This window comes from Phacochoerus africanus, chromosome 13 (assembly GCF_016906955.1).
Source record: "Phacochoerus africanus isolate WHEZ1 chromosome 13, ROS_Pafr_v1, whole genome shotgun sequence".
NCBI classification, from domain to species: domain Eukaryota; kingdom Metazoa; phylum Chordata; class Mammalia; order Artiodactyla; family Suidae; genus Phacochoerus; species Phacochoerus africanus.
This window is the reverse complement of record NC_062556.1, coordinates 60,951,337-60,970,591: the sequence shown is the minus strand read 5'-3', so window position 1 is coordinate 60,970,591 and position 19,255 is coordinate 60,951,337. Positions and strand designations below refer to the sequence as shown.

Below are 19,255 nucleotides of genomic sequence, written 5' to 3'. Positions count from 1 at the left end.
AAGGTGGGATTTGGAAGTAAGTCACAGATAGAAAAGATGAGAGAACTTTCAAAACACCCCAGAAAGCTATCATATTTCCCAAAGGTCAAAAGGACCAAATTTATTTTTGACAAACTAAAGAGAAGGAATTACTGAATACTCTCACCTGCGTGGCAAAGTTAAAATTGAAGTAATGCATTCAAGATCTGGGAAAAGAGTAAGGATGACAGTGGCCGCTATGTTTTCACAGACCACGCCGCACAAAGTACCTTTTCACGATATCTTCTCCGTTCCAGCAAGGCTCCCCATCACCAGCCGCTAACTCGTTAGCACAGAGCTCATCGGCCAGGCCACCGTAGAACGTCCTGTACAGGCGGAGGCTGTTGATAAATTCTCTGGATGGAAAAAAATAAAGAAATCCATTACACCCCAAAATCCGTAACACATGCTAATATAAGTGGCCCAATGTCTTATGTATGTGTCTTATGTATGATGTATGAAAGGCAACGTTTAAAATTTTCTCTAATTTTCATGCAATTTAAGACTTTTCTAATAATATGAAAACTACATTTTTTTAAACTGCATTCACATTTATGCTTTTAAATAAAAGTTTTCGGAGTATGAATTTTATATAACTCCAGGTGTAAGAAGTTGCGACTGGTGCCTGGGCACACACACACACACACACACACCACTTTACTTAGCTTCCGGCATCTAAACCACAGGGATGCTAACTACCTTCTTTTCCATATAGAAATGTCAGAGGCTTCTAGCAAGCTGCCTGATTGCTCACTGATTAAATGTTTAGTAGACTTTGGTGATTTTCCATCGGGGTCTTCCCTTTGGTGTCTAAGAACATAAAGGCATATGTCTTTACTAAATACAGAGAACCTGAAGGTGTACACACTTCAGAAGCATGAAAACAAAGATGCTGAAAGGAGTACTATTTAACCCATTAGGTTTTTCTGACTCTCATACTTCTTTCCTTTTCACTATCAGTTATGGAAACAGATATTTCAACAATAACAACAAAAAAGTAAGTTTGCTTTTTAACGGAGAAAGCCAAGAATTAGTAGTTTCAAAACAACACTTTGAGGTCCCAAGAAGTTGGGTTTTGGCATTTCAAAAGATCAAATCCTAAAAACTTTAGTTTTGATTTTTTTTTTTTTTACATAAACAAATTTTTTTTCAGGGGGGAGGAATGAAAAGCCACTAGCCTGATCCAGAGGAAATGTCCCCTGGCCTAGAAGGCAGGGACAGAAGGAAATTTTGGAAGGAAAGCAATTTTCAGAAATTCCCAGAATGAGTAATTAAAATGTAGCAATTACGAAATTATATTCCCCATTGATTTTTTAAAAATAATTTATTTAAAATGAAATCAAAGAGGAGGGGTGACTAAATTATAGAGTAACCAAATTTTTAAAAATTGAATCTGATTTTGACAGCACTTATACAGAACTGTATTAATTTATAATTCTCCCTCTTACTGGTTTTGAAAGAACTAATTAAGGAAATTGCTGGAGTTGTAAGGAACCACTAATCTGTAACTTTGAAATATGTAAGATCTGCAATCATAGAGAAGATGAGACGTTTCCATAGCAAGTGTTTGGTATTTACTAAAATTTTTAGCAAAGCTTACTTAACCAGACAAATGATGACAAAATGGCCACAGGAAACATAAATCTCTAACTCATGTGCAATCCAAAAAAAAAAAAAAGATGTTTCATCTTCTCACCAGCATACTGAGATGCTTATTTGTACTTTACCGAATTCCTTTACTAGAAAATAAGTCTCTCCATAATGGCTATGTCCCTACTGACTGGAGTGCATGAACAAATACAGTCTCATGCTCTAGCTACTAAAAGATAATTGATGAAACTGACTGGTTCTTTCCAAGAGAGGTGGGGGTTAATGAGCAGAAAGATGGGTGAAACTTGTCCTCAATTCTATTCACTATAAATGACCACCTGTTTGGAATCACAGACTCCTCTAGATATAAAAGGGCCTGGGACAAAGGGCTGCGAGGGGTGAGCCTCCAAACTGATCGCATAGAACAGAGTAGATGTTTTTATGGCGCCCAAACCTCCTCCTTCAATTTCAGTAAATGGTGCCCTCCTTTCCTTTCTCCCTTCACAATCATTAGATCATAAAGGGGAAAACTTGACATGGTTCTTTACCAGTCCCCTTGCCCAACACCATGGCCATTGCCTTAGTGCAAGCCCTGATTACTTTTCTCTGGAATCACTGCACCAGGAGGATATACCTCCAGTCTGTTCCTTAACAATCAGCTCCCATCCTCCACAATAGCCACCTTATAAAATTTGAATCTGTAGCCCACAGATGAGGCCACTCACTTGCTAAAAGCCCTCCATGGCCCTCTATTCACTACAGCATTAAAGCCATATTTCTTGGGAAGATATAGAAAGTACCCTCGCACCTCAATTCAGCAAGAAGCCAAACCATACCATAGGTCCCACAACAGTGAGACGCTCGCTGGTCTCCAAACACACCTCCCTGCCTTTACAGGTGTTCTCTCTGAAGGAATCATCTCCTAATAGATGTCTACTCATTCTATAAACCATCAGCTATCAATTATTTGCCACAAAATACTGACCTCTATGGAGTCCCAAGCTCTGTATTGGTCCTTGGGATCCAGGGCTCAACAAAACAGTCCCTGCCTTCTAAGAACGCATATTTTGGCAGAAATCTATAACAATAATACAGTATTAATCAGTCAGCTCACATTTGAGAACAGAGAAATAAGAAGATAACATTTCACTGTTACATGCCAAAAAAAAAAACGCCAAAGAAGCCAACAACAAAAAAACATGATAAGCAAAAGTAAACAACAACACAGGTACTCAGAGACTCATTAAACGGTTTAGCTAGTGGCAAATGTGCTTGTGGAAATTATAGTTAAAGGTAGGAATAAGCCAGATTACAGTCTGCCTTTTTTTTTTTTTTTTGTCTTTTTGCCATTTCTAGGGCCGTTCCCGTAGCATATGGAGGTTCCCAGGCTAGGGGTCTAATCGGAGCTGTAGCCACCAGCCTACACCAGAGCCACAGCAACGCAGGATCCAAGCCATGTCTGCGACCTACACCACAGCTCAGGGCAACGACAGATCCTTAACCCACTGAGCAAGGCCAGGGATCAAACCCTCAACTTCATGGTTCCTAGTCGGATTGGTTAACCACTGAGCCACGACGGAAACTCCCTAGTCTGCCTTCTTGATCATCACATGTTTCAGTTTTATTCAGAAGGCAGTGAAGAGTCATGAAAATTTCACCAGCAAGCAAGTGACATCACCATGACCGTATTGTGGAAATAGACAGAAAAGTAGTGAGGTCATTTAGGCGACTAGAATCAAGTTCAAAGCAAGAAATATAAAGATCGGGGCGGGGGGGCGGGGAGCCTGCTGGTAAACATTATGAAAAGTGATAGATTTAAAAGACATTAGGAATTTGGAAATGGCAGATAAAGTATCAATTTTAAGATAACCCTGTCTTCTTCCTCCCCAGTCAGCTGATAGAGAGAAAGACTGGGTTATTCACTATATGAATAATTGCCCTTATTTTGCTCAATATGTTCATCCCTCCATGGCACATACAACTTCCTAGTCTAGCATGTAATGTGCTTATTTACTCTGTTTTATTGTTCCTTATCTGTCTCCAACTCTAGAATAAAAATGCAGGCCGGCAGGGATTTTGTTGGTTGGTTTTGTTCACCACTGTAGGCCTTAAAACAGTGGCGAAGACAATATGGTGCATGCAATAAATAGTTACCAAGTTAATAAATGAGTGAAAACTAATTAATTCCATGCTCACCATGTTCAATTTAGGATTTTTTTTTTTCTTGGAAAACATCCAGAAAAAAAAAATATATCAATTAGAACCCTACTTCTTTTTTTTTTTTTTTTTGGCTGCCCTGTAGGGAGTTCCCAGGCTAGGGATCCAAGCCACAATTGCTACCTACTTCACCATGGTGACACCAGGTCCTTTAACCCACTGTGCCAGGCCAGGGATTGAGCCTTCATCCTACTGAGGCAGAGACACTGCCGATCACATTGTGCCACAGTGGGAACTCTGAATCTTAATTTTCAAACTTAGTGTGTAACATCTTCTGGGAATCTTGCCAAAATGCAGATGTGGATTCAATAGCTTGGGGTCTGGCGCAAAGGCCCAAGAGTCTACTTTTCCAAGAAGCTTCAGGTAATGCTGATGTTACTAGTATAACAACCACAGACACCATGGAGGTTTGCTGTTGGACACGTGACCTCAGAATCAGTGGACTCGGCAAGTGATGTGAAATTTACCATCAATAGAGATGGTAACTGAAGTCCTAAATATAGAAGAAAATCTGCTAGGCAAATAACAGGAAGTGAGAAAAAGTCAAAGGGACTTAGAAGTAGAGCAAAGCAGAATAAAAACTTCAATGTTAAGCACTATAAAAACTAAAGAATGAGGAATTCTTTTTTTGGCTTTTTTAGGGCTGCACCTGCAGCATATGGAAGTTCTCAGGCCAGGGGTCGAATCAGAGCTGTAGTCTCTGGCCTACACCACAGTCACAGCAACATGGGATCCGAGCCACATCTGCAACCTAGACCACAGCACATAGCAATGTGGGATCCTTAACCCACTGAGTGAGGCCAGGGGTTGAACTCTCATCCTCATGGATAGTAGTCGGCTTCATTACTGCTGAGCCACAACAGGAGCTCCCAGAATGAGGAAATTTAGAGAGCTACTCCTCAATGTAAAAGGCCTTTATGAAAGGTTAATTAAAATACTGAGAATATCCTTTGTATGGGGTGAGCATAGTTGTTTTGGACGGAATTCTGTCCTCTCCAAAATTCATATATTGAAGCCTTAATCCCCCATGTATTTGAAGAGGTAATTAAACTTAAATGGGGTCATATGGGTGGGTTCTGATCCATTGACTGATGTCTTAATATGAAGAGGAAAGGGAACAAGTAGGGCATGAGCTCAGAGGAAAAGCCATGTGAGGACACAGCAAGAGGTGGCCAACTGCAAGCCAAGGAAAGAAGCCTCAGGAAAAACCAAACCTGCCAAGGTCTTGACCTTGGACTTCTGGCCTCCAGGCCTGTCAGAAAATTCATTTCTGTTGTTCAAGGCAGCCAGTCTGTGGTGTTTTGTTACAGCAGCCCTAGCAAATTAATAAAGTAATTCACGCATTTGATAAAGAATAACAGACTTCAGATTTTCAGTATGATGAATATTAAAAAAAAAAAGGTAAGAAACTGGAATCAGAGAGTCCTCAAAAGGAATATTAAGGGAGTTCTATATGGGTGTATGCTTGTTCGATTACAAAAGAGATTTTAGAATATGTGTCCAGGCTTAAGCTTTGAGGATCCGTGTGACTTCCCCAGCGTCTGATTCCCTCCCTCCTGATGGCAGGCAGGCCATGCCTCAGATGGCAGCCACTCTGTCGCTCTGAGACTGAACCACAGAGTAACCACAACTTGAGCAGCGCCCCCGCTGGTCTGCAATGGGCATAGGTTGTGAAAAAAATCTTTTGGTTCTAAACCAATGATAGATTGAGGTCGTTTGCTACCCCATCACAACTTAGTCTCTCTTAATTGCTACAAGGATAAGAAAAGCGAATTAATAGCTGATGGATCATAAATTCTAAAAAGAAACGAGGACGGATTACAGAAAACGGAGTGTCTAGCTTTGGAGCGAATTCTCTGAAACTAAAATAATGGAAGAAAGTCTATGTCAATGTCGAGGTAAGGTTTGATTTGTGAGACTAAACACTGAGAGGAGAACCTACTTTGCAAGTGTATATTCTGCGTGTGGCAGTTTTTAGGTCACAGGAATTAAGAGTAGTGTTGTGAAAAGCGGTTGCATTGAAGGACCAGGAGATCTATACTGGATATAGAGTAATAATTGAATTGGCAAGAAATGAAGGAGTTAAATACCTAGTGGCCTTAGTGAGATTAAAAACAACTATCTACTGCCACAGAGCTGGGTAATGTTGATCATAACAGAAGAATCCGTACTTCAGTTCTCAGCTTAAGGCTCAGCCTCTTTTTTTTTTTTTAAATGCACCAGGCCCACCTTTTCCAGTTTTCCATGAGATGTCTCAGTGGATAAAATATCATATTCTTTGAGTGATTCCATATTTTAAGTTGCTGGAAGAATGCCAATATCAATATAAATATTTTCTAGATCATGAGAATAGTTTCAGTTAAAATTAGGAAAAACATAAATGCAGGGAGATGTTAGAAGCTCCAGCTTACTATCCTTGAGGGGCTGTGTTACCTACATGTTGGTTGTTCACGTTAGTCTTAGACATCTCTTAGTCAAACACAACTACGTCTTTTTTTTTTTTTTTTGCCTTTTCTAGGGCCGCTCCTGCAGTGTATGGAGGTTCCCAGGCTAGGGGTCCAATCAGAGCTGTAGCCGCCGGCCTACACCACAGCCACAGCAGCATGGGATCCGAGCCACATCTGCAACCTACACCACAGCTCACGGCAACGCTGGATCCTTAACCCACTGAGCAAGGCCAGGGATCGAACCTACAAGCTCATGGTTCCTAATCAGATTTGTTAACCACTGAGCCACAATGGGAACTCCTCAAACACAATTATTAAGAGTACCACTTTGAAATGCATTTTTTTAAAGAGGAAAACATGTTTGTCAAAATATTTATTCAAAGTCTGTGTGTCAGAGCCATAGGCAAATGTATAATTTCTCATTTGGAATGATAACAGTCTAACAAATGACTTCTTTGGCTCTAGTTTTGCCTTCTCCTCTTCTCTTCAATCCATGTCCCAAGGTGTTACCAGCCTTAAGGCTCCAGAAAACAGCTATCACACCTTCCTGTTTTAAAATCCTCACCATTCAGGGAAAATGTCTTCCCATGGCTCATCATCTCTCCTTTCTTTGCCCCTTTGTTTCCCATGACAGTTGCCCTTCCCGGCAGCCACACACCCCAGCTGAAAACCGCACACGTACATGGTATAAGAAATCTCAAGATTTACTGCATAAGATCCCAAGTTTAGTACACGAAGTTTCTTCTACCCTGAACTGCCTTCCCTCCCTCTTCACCCTTTCAACCTTCCACCCATCCTTCGAGATCTACCTTAAACCTCATCTCCTAACTCTTTGCCTGACCAGCCCATGAAGCTTTTGTTGGTCTATCCTATTTCTCACATCCCACTTGGTATCTACTTTATGGTTATCTGGTATTATAATGCCTCTGTCTGTAATGTCTGCCTCCCCAATTAGAGGGTGCATTCTCTGAAGACAAGAGCCAAGCCTGCTTTATTTCCCCAGGGTTTGGTACCCAGCAAACACCCAACAAATTCTTGTTGAATTGGCCCCAGATGTGGCATCCGTTTTTAACCACTTCCAGAATGAGAAGTTTCTGCAATAAATACACTTTTTAAAATGATAATAATAATTTTAAGTCCTTAAAGGTTGCTGTTGACTTGGGAACTTTTAAGTTGGGGGACCTGCTCCTAAATTTTGGAGAAATATCAGAAAGACCTTCCTGGTCTGTCCTATTAGAAAATGAAAGAAATCCAAAGGCAGAACCACAAGCTGTGCCAGGTTCTACTAAACAGGTTTAAGACAGATTCTATATATACACAAGATGCTGAAATTAAGATGTGGTGACACATTGCTATGTAGTCACACTGTGGTGTAAGATAGCTATAAGCATTAACATATCAGGAGTTCCCATTGTGGCTCAGCAGAAATGAATTTAACAAGTATCCATGAGGACGTAGGTTAGATCCCTGGCATTGCTCAGTGGGTTAAGGATCTGGCATTGCTATGGCTGTGGTGTAGGCTGGTGGCTGCAGCTCCAATTCGACCCCTAGCCTGGGAACCTCCATATGCTGTGGGTGCAGTCCTAAAAAGAAAAAAAAAAGAAAAAACAGAGAGAGAATTAACATATCACACAGGTATACCATATCATAAAGACAAGGTCAGAAAGAGCCTTCACGGTCATCTGTTCCAGTCCTGCTCTGTTCTAGCTGCACTTTATCATCACGAGCAAACATATAAACTGTTTACCTAGACTTCTCCCTCAGACATTCAGATCTGATCTTTGGGGTAGGACCTGGACATTGGAGTATTTCCAAAAGTTTCCCACAAGATCCTAGTGTTCAGTCACTTATTTTATAACTATGAAAAGTGAAAACTAGAGAAGCAAAAGGACTTGTAAAAAATAAGTTAGGCATTTAGACCTCAACACTGTTGTTTCATTTATTAATAAAAATTCCATCACTAAGCAATATTGGGAACATATCAGATATTTGACCCACCAAAGCTGAATGAATTTTTATAGAGAAGAATATTTTCCTCCATTTTTAAATTTTACAGAAATGATCACTCTTTTCACAGAACATACTTAGTAGTAGATTGGTAGACCAGAAAACAGATACATCACTTCTTCCTGCCAAAATATGCACTTAGAAAGCAACATGTTTAGACAGGATTTATCTGTATCCCTTCACCAGTCTGAAAGGTCTGGTGCAAGAAGCAGGGAGTGGAATAAATTCTGATCACTGGCTAATGAACAGCCTTGCCCACTGTGCTGGCACAGGAAAGAGGGAAAGCTGGAGAACAATTGCTCATTCATAGTGCACAGCCTTGTTTGCCCTGAGCTGACTGAAGGCAAGAGAGGAACGCAGACCAGCTTGGTTAGTGCTTTCTTTGGTGTCCCATATCCTGGAGGCCAGCAGTGTCAGAAAGGTCTCCTGATCTGCCATGTGACAAAAAAAAAAAAAAGTAATTCACCCTGAAGTTGTCATTTCTATTTAGGTTGATACAGGAACGCCTAGTTATTGCTCGAAAACTGAGCGACACTTCTGACTGGCTTTACCATTATCATTTGACTCAAATCATTTTTAATGACAGAAATAATTTCTTTTGGTGAGCAGTTAAATAATTAAAAGGCACATGAAGGAGTTCCCGTTGTGGCTCAGTGGTACCAAACCCAACTAGCATCCATGAGGTTGTGGGTTCGATCCCTGGCCTCGCTCAGTGGGTTAAGGATCTGGTGTTGCCATGAGCTGTGGTATGGGTTGCAGGTGAGGCTCAGATCCCGTGTCGCAGTGGCTGGGGTGTAGACTGGCAGCTGCGGCTCTGATTTGATTCCTAGCCTGGGAACCTCCATGTGCTGCAGATGCAGCCCTAAAAATAAATAAATAAATAAATAAATAGCACATGAGGAATAAGTTAATATCTATGGCTCTTCAGTGTTTCCATCCTCCCTCCTGAGGCAGCCAAGGGTATATGGCCTCGAGTGCTTTCTTCAGGTTCCTCTATGTGCACCTTAACATGTAACCAAAAAACACAGACAGACGGACAGACAGATGGTTTGGTTTTAAAAAACTAGGACCAAGCTATACACATGCGAGATACTGGCTCTGCTCCCTTGACAATATACCACAAACTCCTTTCAGGTTAATAAATCTCAGTCTTACTTTTATACAGCTGTATAATATTCCAAAACCTGGATATAACAACACTGCCATAATTTAGCAAATCACTCCACTATGCCAATTTTTCCTTTTTACTTTATGAGGCTTCCATGTTCCTTATAAAGGAAGGTTTGAAGAGAGATAGCTATGTGTTCCAAATTCTGCCAATTTTCTAGAGAGCTGTTTTCACTTAAGCATGTGGCTCTAATCTATGTTTGATTTTGCATTTTATTTCATTAGACATTGTTGGAAACAGAGCTACGCTCAAAAGGCGAACCTCTCCATCTAATGTCTTCATCTAGTGGACATTTGTGTTCATGTTAAAACGTTTATCAACTGTCACAAAGAGCGCCCCCTTGCCTTTTTTTCCCCTTGAGCACGATATATGAGAGACTATTTCTAATTTGGGCCAAAGCTAATTATATGGAAAAATGTTGGAGAAGAAACTGATTTTCAAATGCAGCTTTTCTCTGTGGAATGTTTCAGACCACACGTTTCTGTATTTAATGACATGTATTGATTTTTTTTTTAGCCCTCATGTCAGTCCACACATAATACAGAACCCAAATTAAAAGCAGTGCCTCACACACTGTTTGAAAGTCTCTGTAGAACAAAGGTCAAATACGCAGTTTGCCAGTGAATGGCCTGAGGCTGAGTTAAGGTTAATGGGCGCTAATGAACAGGCTCAAACCTGTGGATGTGTCTGACCACCGCTGTCAAACAGGAGGCATTTAAAATGTCAGTCTCCTGCTCAGCAGAGGAAATACATAATTACATGTTTCTAGAGAAGGGCTATTTCTAGAGAATCCCTATTTCATCCTTTGACTTAATTCTCAACAAAGTCATTCTATTTGAAAAAATATTTGTAGAGATCTTAAGAAGAGATTTCTAAAGATTTCTTTCAATTTCTATTCCACAGCAATAACGGTTCTCATGGTATTGAAAATAAATATATACAGATAGACTGGCTACAGGGAGACTGAAATCTAATTTCTTGGCCCTTTCTATACAGACTTTGTGATGCCTGAAGAGATGGGGCAGAGGGGGGATGCAACACTAAGAAGCCAAAAGCAAGAAATGGCACCAGCACATTTTAACACAAACGGAAATGGGTTTCCAGCATATTGCACCGTACTTGATGAAAAAGAAAATATGGGTTTTTTTTCCAAAAGAGTAACTTGTAAAGTCTGTCCTCTGAACCCCACCTGAACCTACTGCTCATCATGGAAGGTGTGACCTCAGAACTGGCACCACTCTCAGAGAGAAGAGGTTTTTTTCCCTGACTAAATGACTCCAGGTTTTTCCGTCCTGATTGGAAGTCATTTGGTTCATGGGATGGGACTTCCCCTCCTTAGCAGACCCACAGGCTTTCTCAACAGAGCTGAAGGGGTTAAGACGGGCGGTAGATTGGGGAGCACCAAGGAAAATAATGGAAAAGAGCAATGGAAATAAGCTAATATCTTTCCATCCCTCCGCAGAGGGCTCTTTTTGGACAGGTGCTGCGTGTTTCACACTGACTGGTGGGGATTGTATACTAGCGTTGAGCTGGCCCTTCAGAGCTGTCGACACAATTAGTACAGATGCCTCTATTCTCACTTCGCAATATCCTTCAGACTCAACACATTACCATGTAACATCCCAACAAAAAGCACCCTTTCTGAAACCATCCTCCTCCAAAAAGAGTGATTTAAACCTGATGTCAAAACTAGGTTCAAGACCAGCTCCCATCACATTTTTCCATGTTGTAAACATGTACCTCAAAACACACTGAGTCTGTGCCCCATTAAAAAGGATTTTAAACAAAGAACTTAACTCATTTATAAAAATAAACACAGGACCAAGCATCCAATATTTAAACCCATCAGATAGTATTAAGCTGAGCATCCCAAAGAGATGTGATATAATTTCTCCTACCTCATAAGTTTTTTGTTCATCTTAATAAAAACATACAATTACTTGTTCAGTTCTACTAGTTTCAGGAGGCATGCTAATAATGTTCGTATAGAAAAAATTGTCTAGGATCTGGCTGGGTCAAGACCAAGGAGAAAGTTGAGCCAAACAGAATCTCTGCAAATCTAGTGATTCTGGTGATTCTAATATAGGTCAATTATACAAAGGAATATCATACCTATATTTTGAAATTCAGTATCTTAGGTCAAATCTTGAATGTTCCTCCTTTTTGCAGGAAGTTTTTTTCTGTGTTTTCTAACACTTTAACTATAAACTGCGTAACTTAGGGGACAAGAAAACATATGCTGGATCATATTTTCCTCTCTCAGCATTAGCAGAACATTAATGAACTATTTTCACTTTGATAGTCTGCCAATAAATGGGCTGCTTCTTCCTCATTTCCTGTTTTCTTTATTTATGACTTCAATTAGATATTCCTGGTCACCTCCATTCATAAACTCCTCTTATTGATGGCCAACCTATGCCCAGTACAAATTATTCTCGCTTGCATTTTCAGTTACTATACACCTCGTGGTACAAAGAGTTGTGTTCCCGGATTCTGATACAACGATGTGCTTTAGGGTTAGGAAATCTGTAGTCGACATAGTTCAATGAAAAGCTGGTATTTTCATCTTCAAATATATTCCTATTATTCCAGTGATTCTCATTTTGGAAAAATTACTTTTGAATATTACATATAACCCAGGTATTACTGGATTCTCAACTTCTAAAAGGTGGCTTAGAATATTGCTGACCAGGACTGAATAATGTACAATCACATTTACCCACTTATGCCATCTAAAATGTTGTCCAGGAGTTCCCGTCGTGGCGCAGTGGTTAACGAATCTGACTAGGAACCATGAGTTTTCGGGTTCGGTCCCTGGCCTTGCTCAGTGGGTTAATGATCCGGCATTGCCATGAGCTGTGGTGTAGGTTGCAGACGTGGCTCGGATCCTGCGTTGCTGTGGCTGTGGTGTAGGTTGCAGATGTGGCTCAGATCCTGTGTTGCTGTGGCTGTGGTGTAGGCCGGCGGCTACAGCTCTGATTAGACCCCAATCCTGGGAACCTCCATATGCCATGGGAGCGGCCCTGGAAAAGGCAAAAAATAAAATAAAATAAAATGTTGTCCATATGATCAGAATTAAAGTAACACAACCTTCCATTATGATTATTCACATAATCTTTGTTTTTATAAGATTTAGCTTATATGGGAAAATGCAGACAAACAAAATATGATGAAGATTATAAATCCTTTGGATTCACTCAAATTGCAGGACCCCAAACTTGTCATGTTCCAGGCATAACAAGCTTTTTTGCTGAAGGAGGGTCAAAACAACACAGCACAAGGAGCACCACAGACCTGTTGCTCTTCAAAAGTCATCAAATAGAATGAATCAAATTCTTTAGAGGAAAATGTGAGCTGAAAGTCTGTAAGTCTACAAATACGGGCCTAAACAAACTACTTTCAAACTTCCATCAGCTGAACTTCTAAGCTAAAGATTCCACACGCAATTCTGGAGACCATGGTGTGTCCTGGTAATGGTTGATATAAATGTGTCAGAATAAAGAAAAAAAAAAAAGCAAAATCTATTAAATGATATAATCCACTCCAGAAACACATTGCTTCTACTTTGAGGACAATTATGGAGGAATTGGCAGCTTTGTCATTTCTACTGAACATGCAACTGGATAAAAATATGAATCTCTTCTGGTTCTACCTGCTCCCCATATTCCCCCTCGTATCTGTGTGCATAAGACATTTCAAAGGCCAGGGACAGATTTAAATTGATGGAATATTCTTTGCTGCGTACAGTTAAGTGAAAGAAATACTTGGTACCCTTGTGTGGAGGGAGCACTCATGATCTTCTATATACAATTAATTTTGTTACTTTAGTCAAAGAAATGAGCCTCACTCATTATCCTGATGCAGCCCCCATAGATTCTGCTAAAAACTCTGAAATAGCTTTTATGTGCTCCTATAAAAATCATCCATTTCAATATGACACAAATTTCAATCCTCCTCACTTCTAAAATTGAGTGAAAAAAAAAATGAGAGCTGAATGTGGGGTTCTTTTCAACTCTTCATTCACTGGCTTGGCAAAGGAAAATGGATAGAAGGTTCCCTTTGAGGGAGGAAGGATGGGAGGAAGGGAGGAAAGAAACTTTGAGGTATGTTAGGGAAAATTTCACTCACAGTTTGGTTTTCTTGGTAGAAGAATATTTGGAGCCATTTGAATTAAATAACCCTACCGTCATGATTATAAATACCATTGAAAATTTTCTAAATTCATCTGGCAAAAGCTACTGTTTACTAGGAAATAGAAGGTTTGGGGAGTACCACTTAAAAATATGTCCAACTTATTGGTCATTTTTCCTATGGCTGGCTGAGAAATATACTATCCTCTCTATAGTGAGAAATTTGGGGAGATTTATTTCTGCTCACATGAACTTAAATTTGTCAGTTTCGATATTACAGATGTCACAAAGTAATTGGAAGCCCAAATGACTGCGGACCATGTATTTAACCTGAAGATTTTAGAATAAATCTCTTATTTCCTGATACAAACCTACCCTTATATAACCAAGCAAACTATGAGGGTTCTCACTGCAGACACTGATACCTACATAAGTTTGCATTCTATATTTTTTTTTTTTTTAGGGCCACACCCATGGCACATGGAGGTTCCCAGGCTAGGGGTCGAATCAGAGCCACAGCCACAGCAATGTCAGATCCTTAACCCACTGAGCAAGGCCAGGGATCAAACCTGCAATCTCATGGATCCTAGTCAGGTTTGTTAACCACTGAGCCACGATGGGAACTCCTGCTTTCTGTAATTTTTAATCACTGTTATCATCAAAACAAAATGAATGTGAGCAGCACCCATTAGACGCCAACCCTGTGTACGGAGCCACCTCTAGGAGCCTTGTGATTTCTGCTTCTACTTTACACCAAGCCTTGGGAGCCGCATCTCCTTTCAGCACAAATACTGTTGAATATTAGCTTAAATTTTCCACTGTTTGGATTTTGTTTCAGATATTTCACAGCATGGTCATTCACTTTTCCATGAACATCTAGAAAGTAAGAGCAAACCCAGCTTAAAGTCTTTGTTTTTAATATGCTTTTAGGTGGAGCAAATTGCATTTCAGGGCACTGAAACTGTGCACACCTTGGACTGTGGACTTTTTTGGGGAAGTTTTTATCAGATTCTCAGTGGGATGCATGACCCGCGAAAGGTTAAGCACTGCTAGCCTAAACTTTTGCCATATGTTTGCTCTGCCTCCTGGCATTCCTTCTTCCTGTGTGCCTGGGTTTTGACCCCGTGGGGTCCTGCCCTACATTATTCATGTGGGGCTTGACGTGGGCCTGCCCTGTGCTCAGGTTTCCTTAGCCCTGCTCTGGCCTGGCCTCTGGCCCCCTATCCAGCCTTGCCTTGGCCTGCCCTGCCCTGGCTGCCCTCACTGCCACCACTCACTAAGCACTGTTTTAAATTAAACAGCAATGTTCTTATTGAAGGGAGCATGACCTTTATTTTAGTAAATTAAACTTGCAGATAATAAATAATAGTGGCACCTCAAAGCAGCACTAACTTGCTTTTAGGAAACAGATTGAAAATTGCCTTCTCCAGTCCTATACATGATATTACACTTTTCTCCAAGAGTGGACTCACCCACTGAGGATGTGTATACACAATTCATTAAGCCAGGATATCAATACTGATTTACCATTTAAATAAATATATATCCTCAAACACACAAACATCAAGAATGTTATAAATTAATTAATGTTGGTTTCACTAAAAATGTATCCTGCTAAACAAGGGTTGACAACCTAGCTATAAACTCGTGTATTTTAAGCTAACCGATCCTATTTAATAGGAACTTTTGAGCTGTCTTGGCCATAATCCTAAATAATATTAAGTGTTCTTCAGTCAGTATATGTTGAAAGTTTTTTTCTTATTGTGATTTAATTATTTTTAGCCACATCACTATGTCATTTTGTGATATACAGGGTGACAATTACATTTGCTTTCAGAGACCAACTCATCCTGATAAGAATGATGCTCTCTGACTCAGTCCTCTCTTTAAACTCGGCTATTTCAAGGGTCCTCTTGAGTTCCCACCTTCAGTAAATAAAATTATTAATGTTTCTAGTGGCAAAATTCTCACCCAAGTCAAGATTTAATAATCACATTAGAATAAAATGGAATGTCCCGATGAAGTTCTGAGGAGAAAATCAAGAGAAAGAAAAACTCATAAAGTTATATTTTGTTTTCAACATTAAAATTCCAATATTTCTAAAAATTTTCCGTTCCCTCCCTTCACATCAACATCATCTCTGACATTAAAAATAATGTTTCTTTTACGAAGACCTACGATAGTCTCTATTACCCCAATACACACTCATGCATGCAGCCAATCCCCGTAATTGGCGTATTCTTAAATGAGAAGCTTGGCTAATTGGAATGCTTGCTGCAGAACAGATGGGGCACTGGTGTTGAGACTCCATCTTAATTTATTGTCCTGGGGTTTTCCTAATTACCCACTTAATTGGCACAGCCACACCACTTTGAAATAATAATGTACAGCTAATTATCACCGATTTAAGCCTGCTAATAGCGTATTCTTACCAGCTAACTTCAAGAAATCAAGCAGTGAGCAGGAACTGCCACAGGGAACCCACTCTGCCAGGGCTGGTTTAGACAGCTAGATGAGTGCAATGTCCTTTAAGCCGTGCCGATTTGGTTTCTGCCCCAAAAAGGCTAAATAGTGATGCTTTGCTAGATGTTTAAAGGAACAGTAGCTTTTCTTTGCCTTTCTCAACTTGTTGGAGACCTTTGTAACTAGTGTATATCAATACCTCAAGGTCTTCAATTAGTTCGTTATGAGCAGGCAACATACATGGGAAAAAGAGGGTTGGCTGAATAAGCACATCTCCAAAATGTGATTTTAAAAAATGATAAATTCTAAAGTTCAGCCCCTCTTTCTCCAAGCTCAAAGACAGACTTCATCAACAAGCTTATTATCACAATCCTTAGATTCAGAGACAGATTTTAATAAGTCCATTTTCTTCTTGAAATGTTAGAACAAGAAGGCAATGTGTTCAATAGAAAGGTTCGCTATGAATATAGAGGAAGAAGGAGGAGGGGGAAACAAGTTAAGAATTTAGGAATATAAAGAGAAATAGCTACATTTAGGATAGAAGACTATACTTCTGCCTTCATTTACCCTTATTCTGTGTTTATTTCAGGAATATTTTCACATATCTCCAGGTCAGATTTCCTAGAAGCAGCACTTGAGATGGGAAGGCAGATACAGGTGATCCACTGAGGAACTGCTCTTAAGTGAGGGAAGCCAGAGAAAATGAGAAGTTAGCAAATGACTGTCTCTCTCGCTTCAGCCAGATTCCACAGGGTGTGGAATCCACATATTTGTTCCCACCATTTGAGCACGTCATGTCAGTCGGTCCCTGCCTGCAAGCTGCCCTCCAGGGTGGAAGTTTAACCCTCCACCAAAGATGGAGCATAGCCACAGCCCAGTGTGTCTCCCAGTAATCTTTCTCCTTGCCCTTCCTGCCGTTGTGTAGACTCCCTCCACACTGAATGAAACTGACCTGTAAAATCTTCAGGATATTGCAGAAATAACAGGGTGGGACTTTGGAGGCTGGCTCATAAAAGACACTGAGACTTCAGCTTTGCTCTCCGATGGCTTGTGCTAAGGGAAACCAGCCACAACGTGGTAGGAAAACTCAAGCCACTATGACAAGAAAGTAAGGCCTCCTGCAAACAGCCACGGGAGTGAACGCTCTTGGGAAAGAGTATTGCATTCCCATTCAAGCCTTCAGTGACTGCAGCCCTGGCTGATTTCTTGAATGAACTCTCCCTGGAGACCTTGAGCTAAAACCCCACAGCCAAGCAGCTCCCAAATATCTGATCCACAGAAAGGGACATAATACATGCTCAGTGTTGGTTAAAGTGACTAAAGTTTTGAACGATTTGTTAGGTAGCAATAGATCACAAATACAGATGGTTCCTATGTGTTGAGGGCATTTCCCGGAGAATAAGGCAGCTGTGAGTTATCAGCAGTCAGGACACAGGAGGATATAAAATGGCCAGTAAAGGGATGTGCATAGGGAACCAGCAGTATGCAGCATCCACTAACCTTAGTGAACGCTCTCATTACTTGTTTCCATTAAACCTTTCATACAGCTTAATACAGTGTCATGTCATGAACTGAATTACGGCTCGGACATTTACAATTTTAAAAACATTGCTGGCAAGAACTTGGAGTTCCAGACCTAGTGAAATATTCTTCAAAAGTGAAGATACAAACAATAGCTGAGAGAATTCATCACCATATAAACAATGAAAGATGTACTACAGCTAAGGCAAAATGATTCTAGATGAACACATGGAACTGAAAGAAACAGTACCAGAAAGAAAACAATATGTGAGTAATTATAGGTAAATATTGACTATTTTAAAACAACAGTTGCAATGATGTCTTGGGGTGTTAAAATGTTGGTATAAGTAAGATAATGGTTGATAAAAATAGCATAACAGGTAGGAAGAGAGTAATGGAGTGAAACTGCCTTGAGGTACTTTTATTGGTCAATGAAGTGGTAAAACTTTCAAAGGAGACTGTAAAAATTAAAAATGCATATGGTGATCTCTATGATAACCATTAAGAGAATAATAAAGAAACACAAGCCTAAAATGCTATGAGGATAAAAATAATAATAATCTGTTAAATTCAAAAAAGGCAAGATAGAATAAAGAATAAAATAATGGGATAAAAAGAAAAAAAAAAGATGGTAGCCTTAAAATACAATTACCACCTCAGTGTATCGTACATATCACTATAAAATACTGTGGAAGCAATGCAACATTGAGTCACTTATGTCAGGTACAAAAGGGGGACAGTGAAGCAGGCATATAAACAAAACTTAACGTAACTTTATGGGAATTTGGAGCTCTTCTCAGAAATTGGCAGAGGACACCATCCAATCTCCAAGTCTGTTCATGCCATCTCTGGACTTTCTGTTCCCCTAACTCGGTTACCATGATCCAAATAAGAAAACCAGTAGGCAGCCAATCAGCTGAAAAAGCTAAATAACTTCCATATTTATTCCATAAAATCCCTGTAGTCTGTGAACAACTCAAAATTCACTGCTACCATAGCCTAGATTTTCCCAGTTTTCCTATCAAAATCCTTGCAGTAAACTCATCTTTCTGCTTTTCTACAAATTCACTAGAGTTTGGTTTCTCACACCATGGATTAAACATTCCAATTAAAACAAAAACAAAATCATCACAAAATACTGTTAACCACACCCCTCCAAAAAAAATCAAATTATGTCACCAATGTTTATATCATAAATAGACATTTTTCCAAAGACATCTGGATGGCCAGAAGGCACATGAAAAGATGCTCAACATCACTAATTATTAGAGGAATGCAAATCAAAACTACAATGAAGTACCACCTCACACCAGTCAGAACAGCCATCATTAAAAAGTTTAAAAATAACAAACACTTGACAGGGTGGGGGAAAAAAGGAACCCTCCTACACTGTTGTTGGAAATGTAAATTGGTGCAGCCACTCTGGAAAACAGTATGGAGGTTCCTCTAAAAACTAAAAAGAGAGTTGAGAGTTGCCATATGATCCAGCAGTCACACTCCTGGAGCTGTATCGGGACAAAACTATACATGCATCTCAATGTTCATAGCAGCACTATTTATAATAGCCAGGACATGAAAACAACCTAAATGTCCATTGACAGATAAACGGATAAAGAAGATATGGTATATACACAATGAAATACCACTCAGGCTGTAAAAAAGAATGAAGTAATGTGGTTTGCAACAACATATAT

The 19,255-nt window shown here is 39.9% G+C and overlaps 1 protein-coding gene across 1 annotated transcript in view; it reads right to left on the bottom strand.

The window, feature by feature from the left end:
• The window catches only part of GPC5 (glypican 5), a 1,373,090-nt gene that overhangs the window by 1,047,754 nt on the left and 306,081 nt on the right, over positions 1–19,255 (bottom strand). The window contains exon 5 of the mRNA XM_047756327.1: positions 249–374. Coding sequence (XP_047612283.1) covers positions 249–374 — 126 coding nt within the window. The remainder of the gene's footprint in view (positions 1–248; positions 375–19,255) is intronic.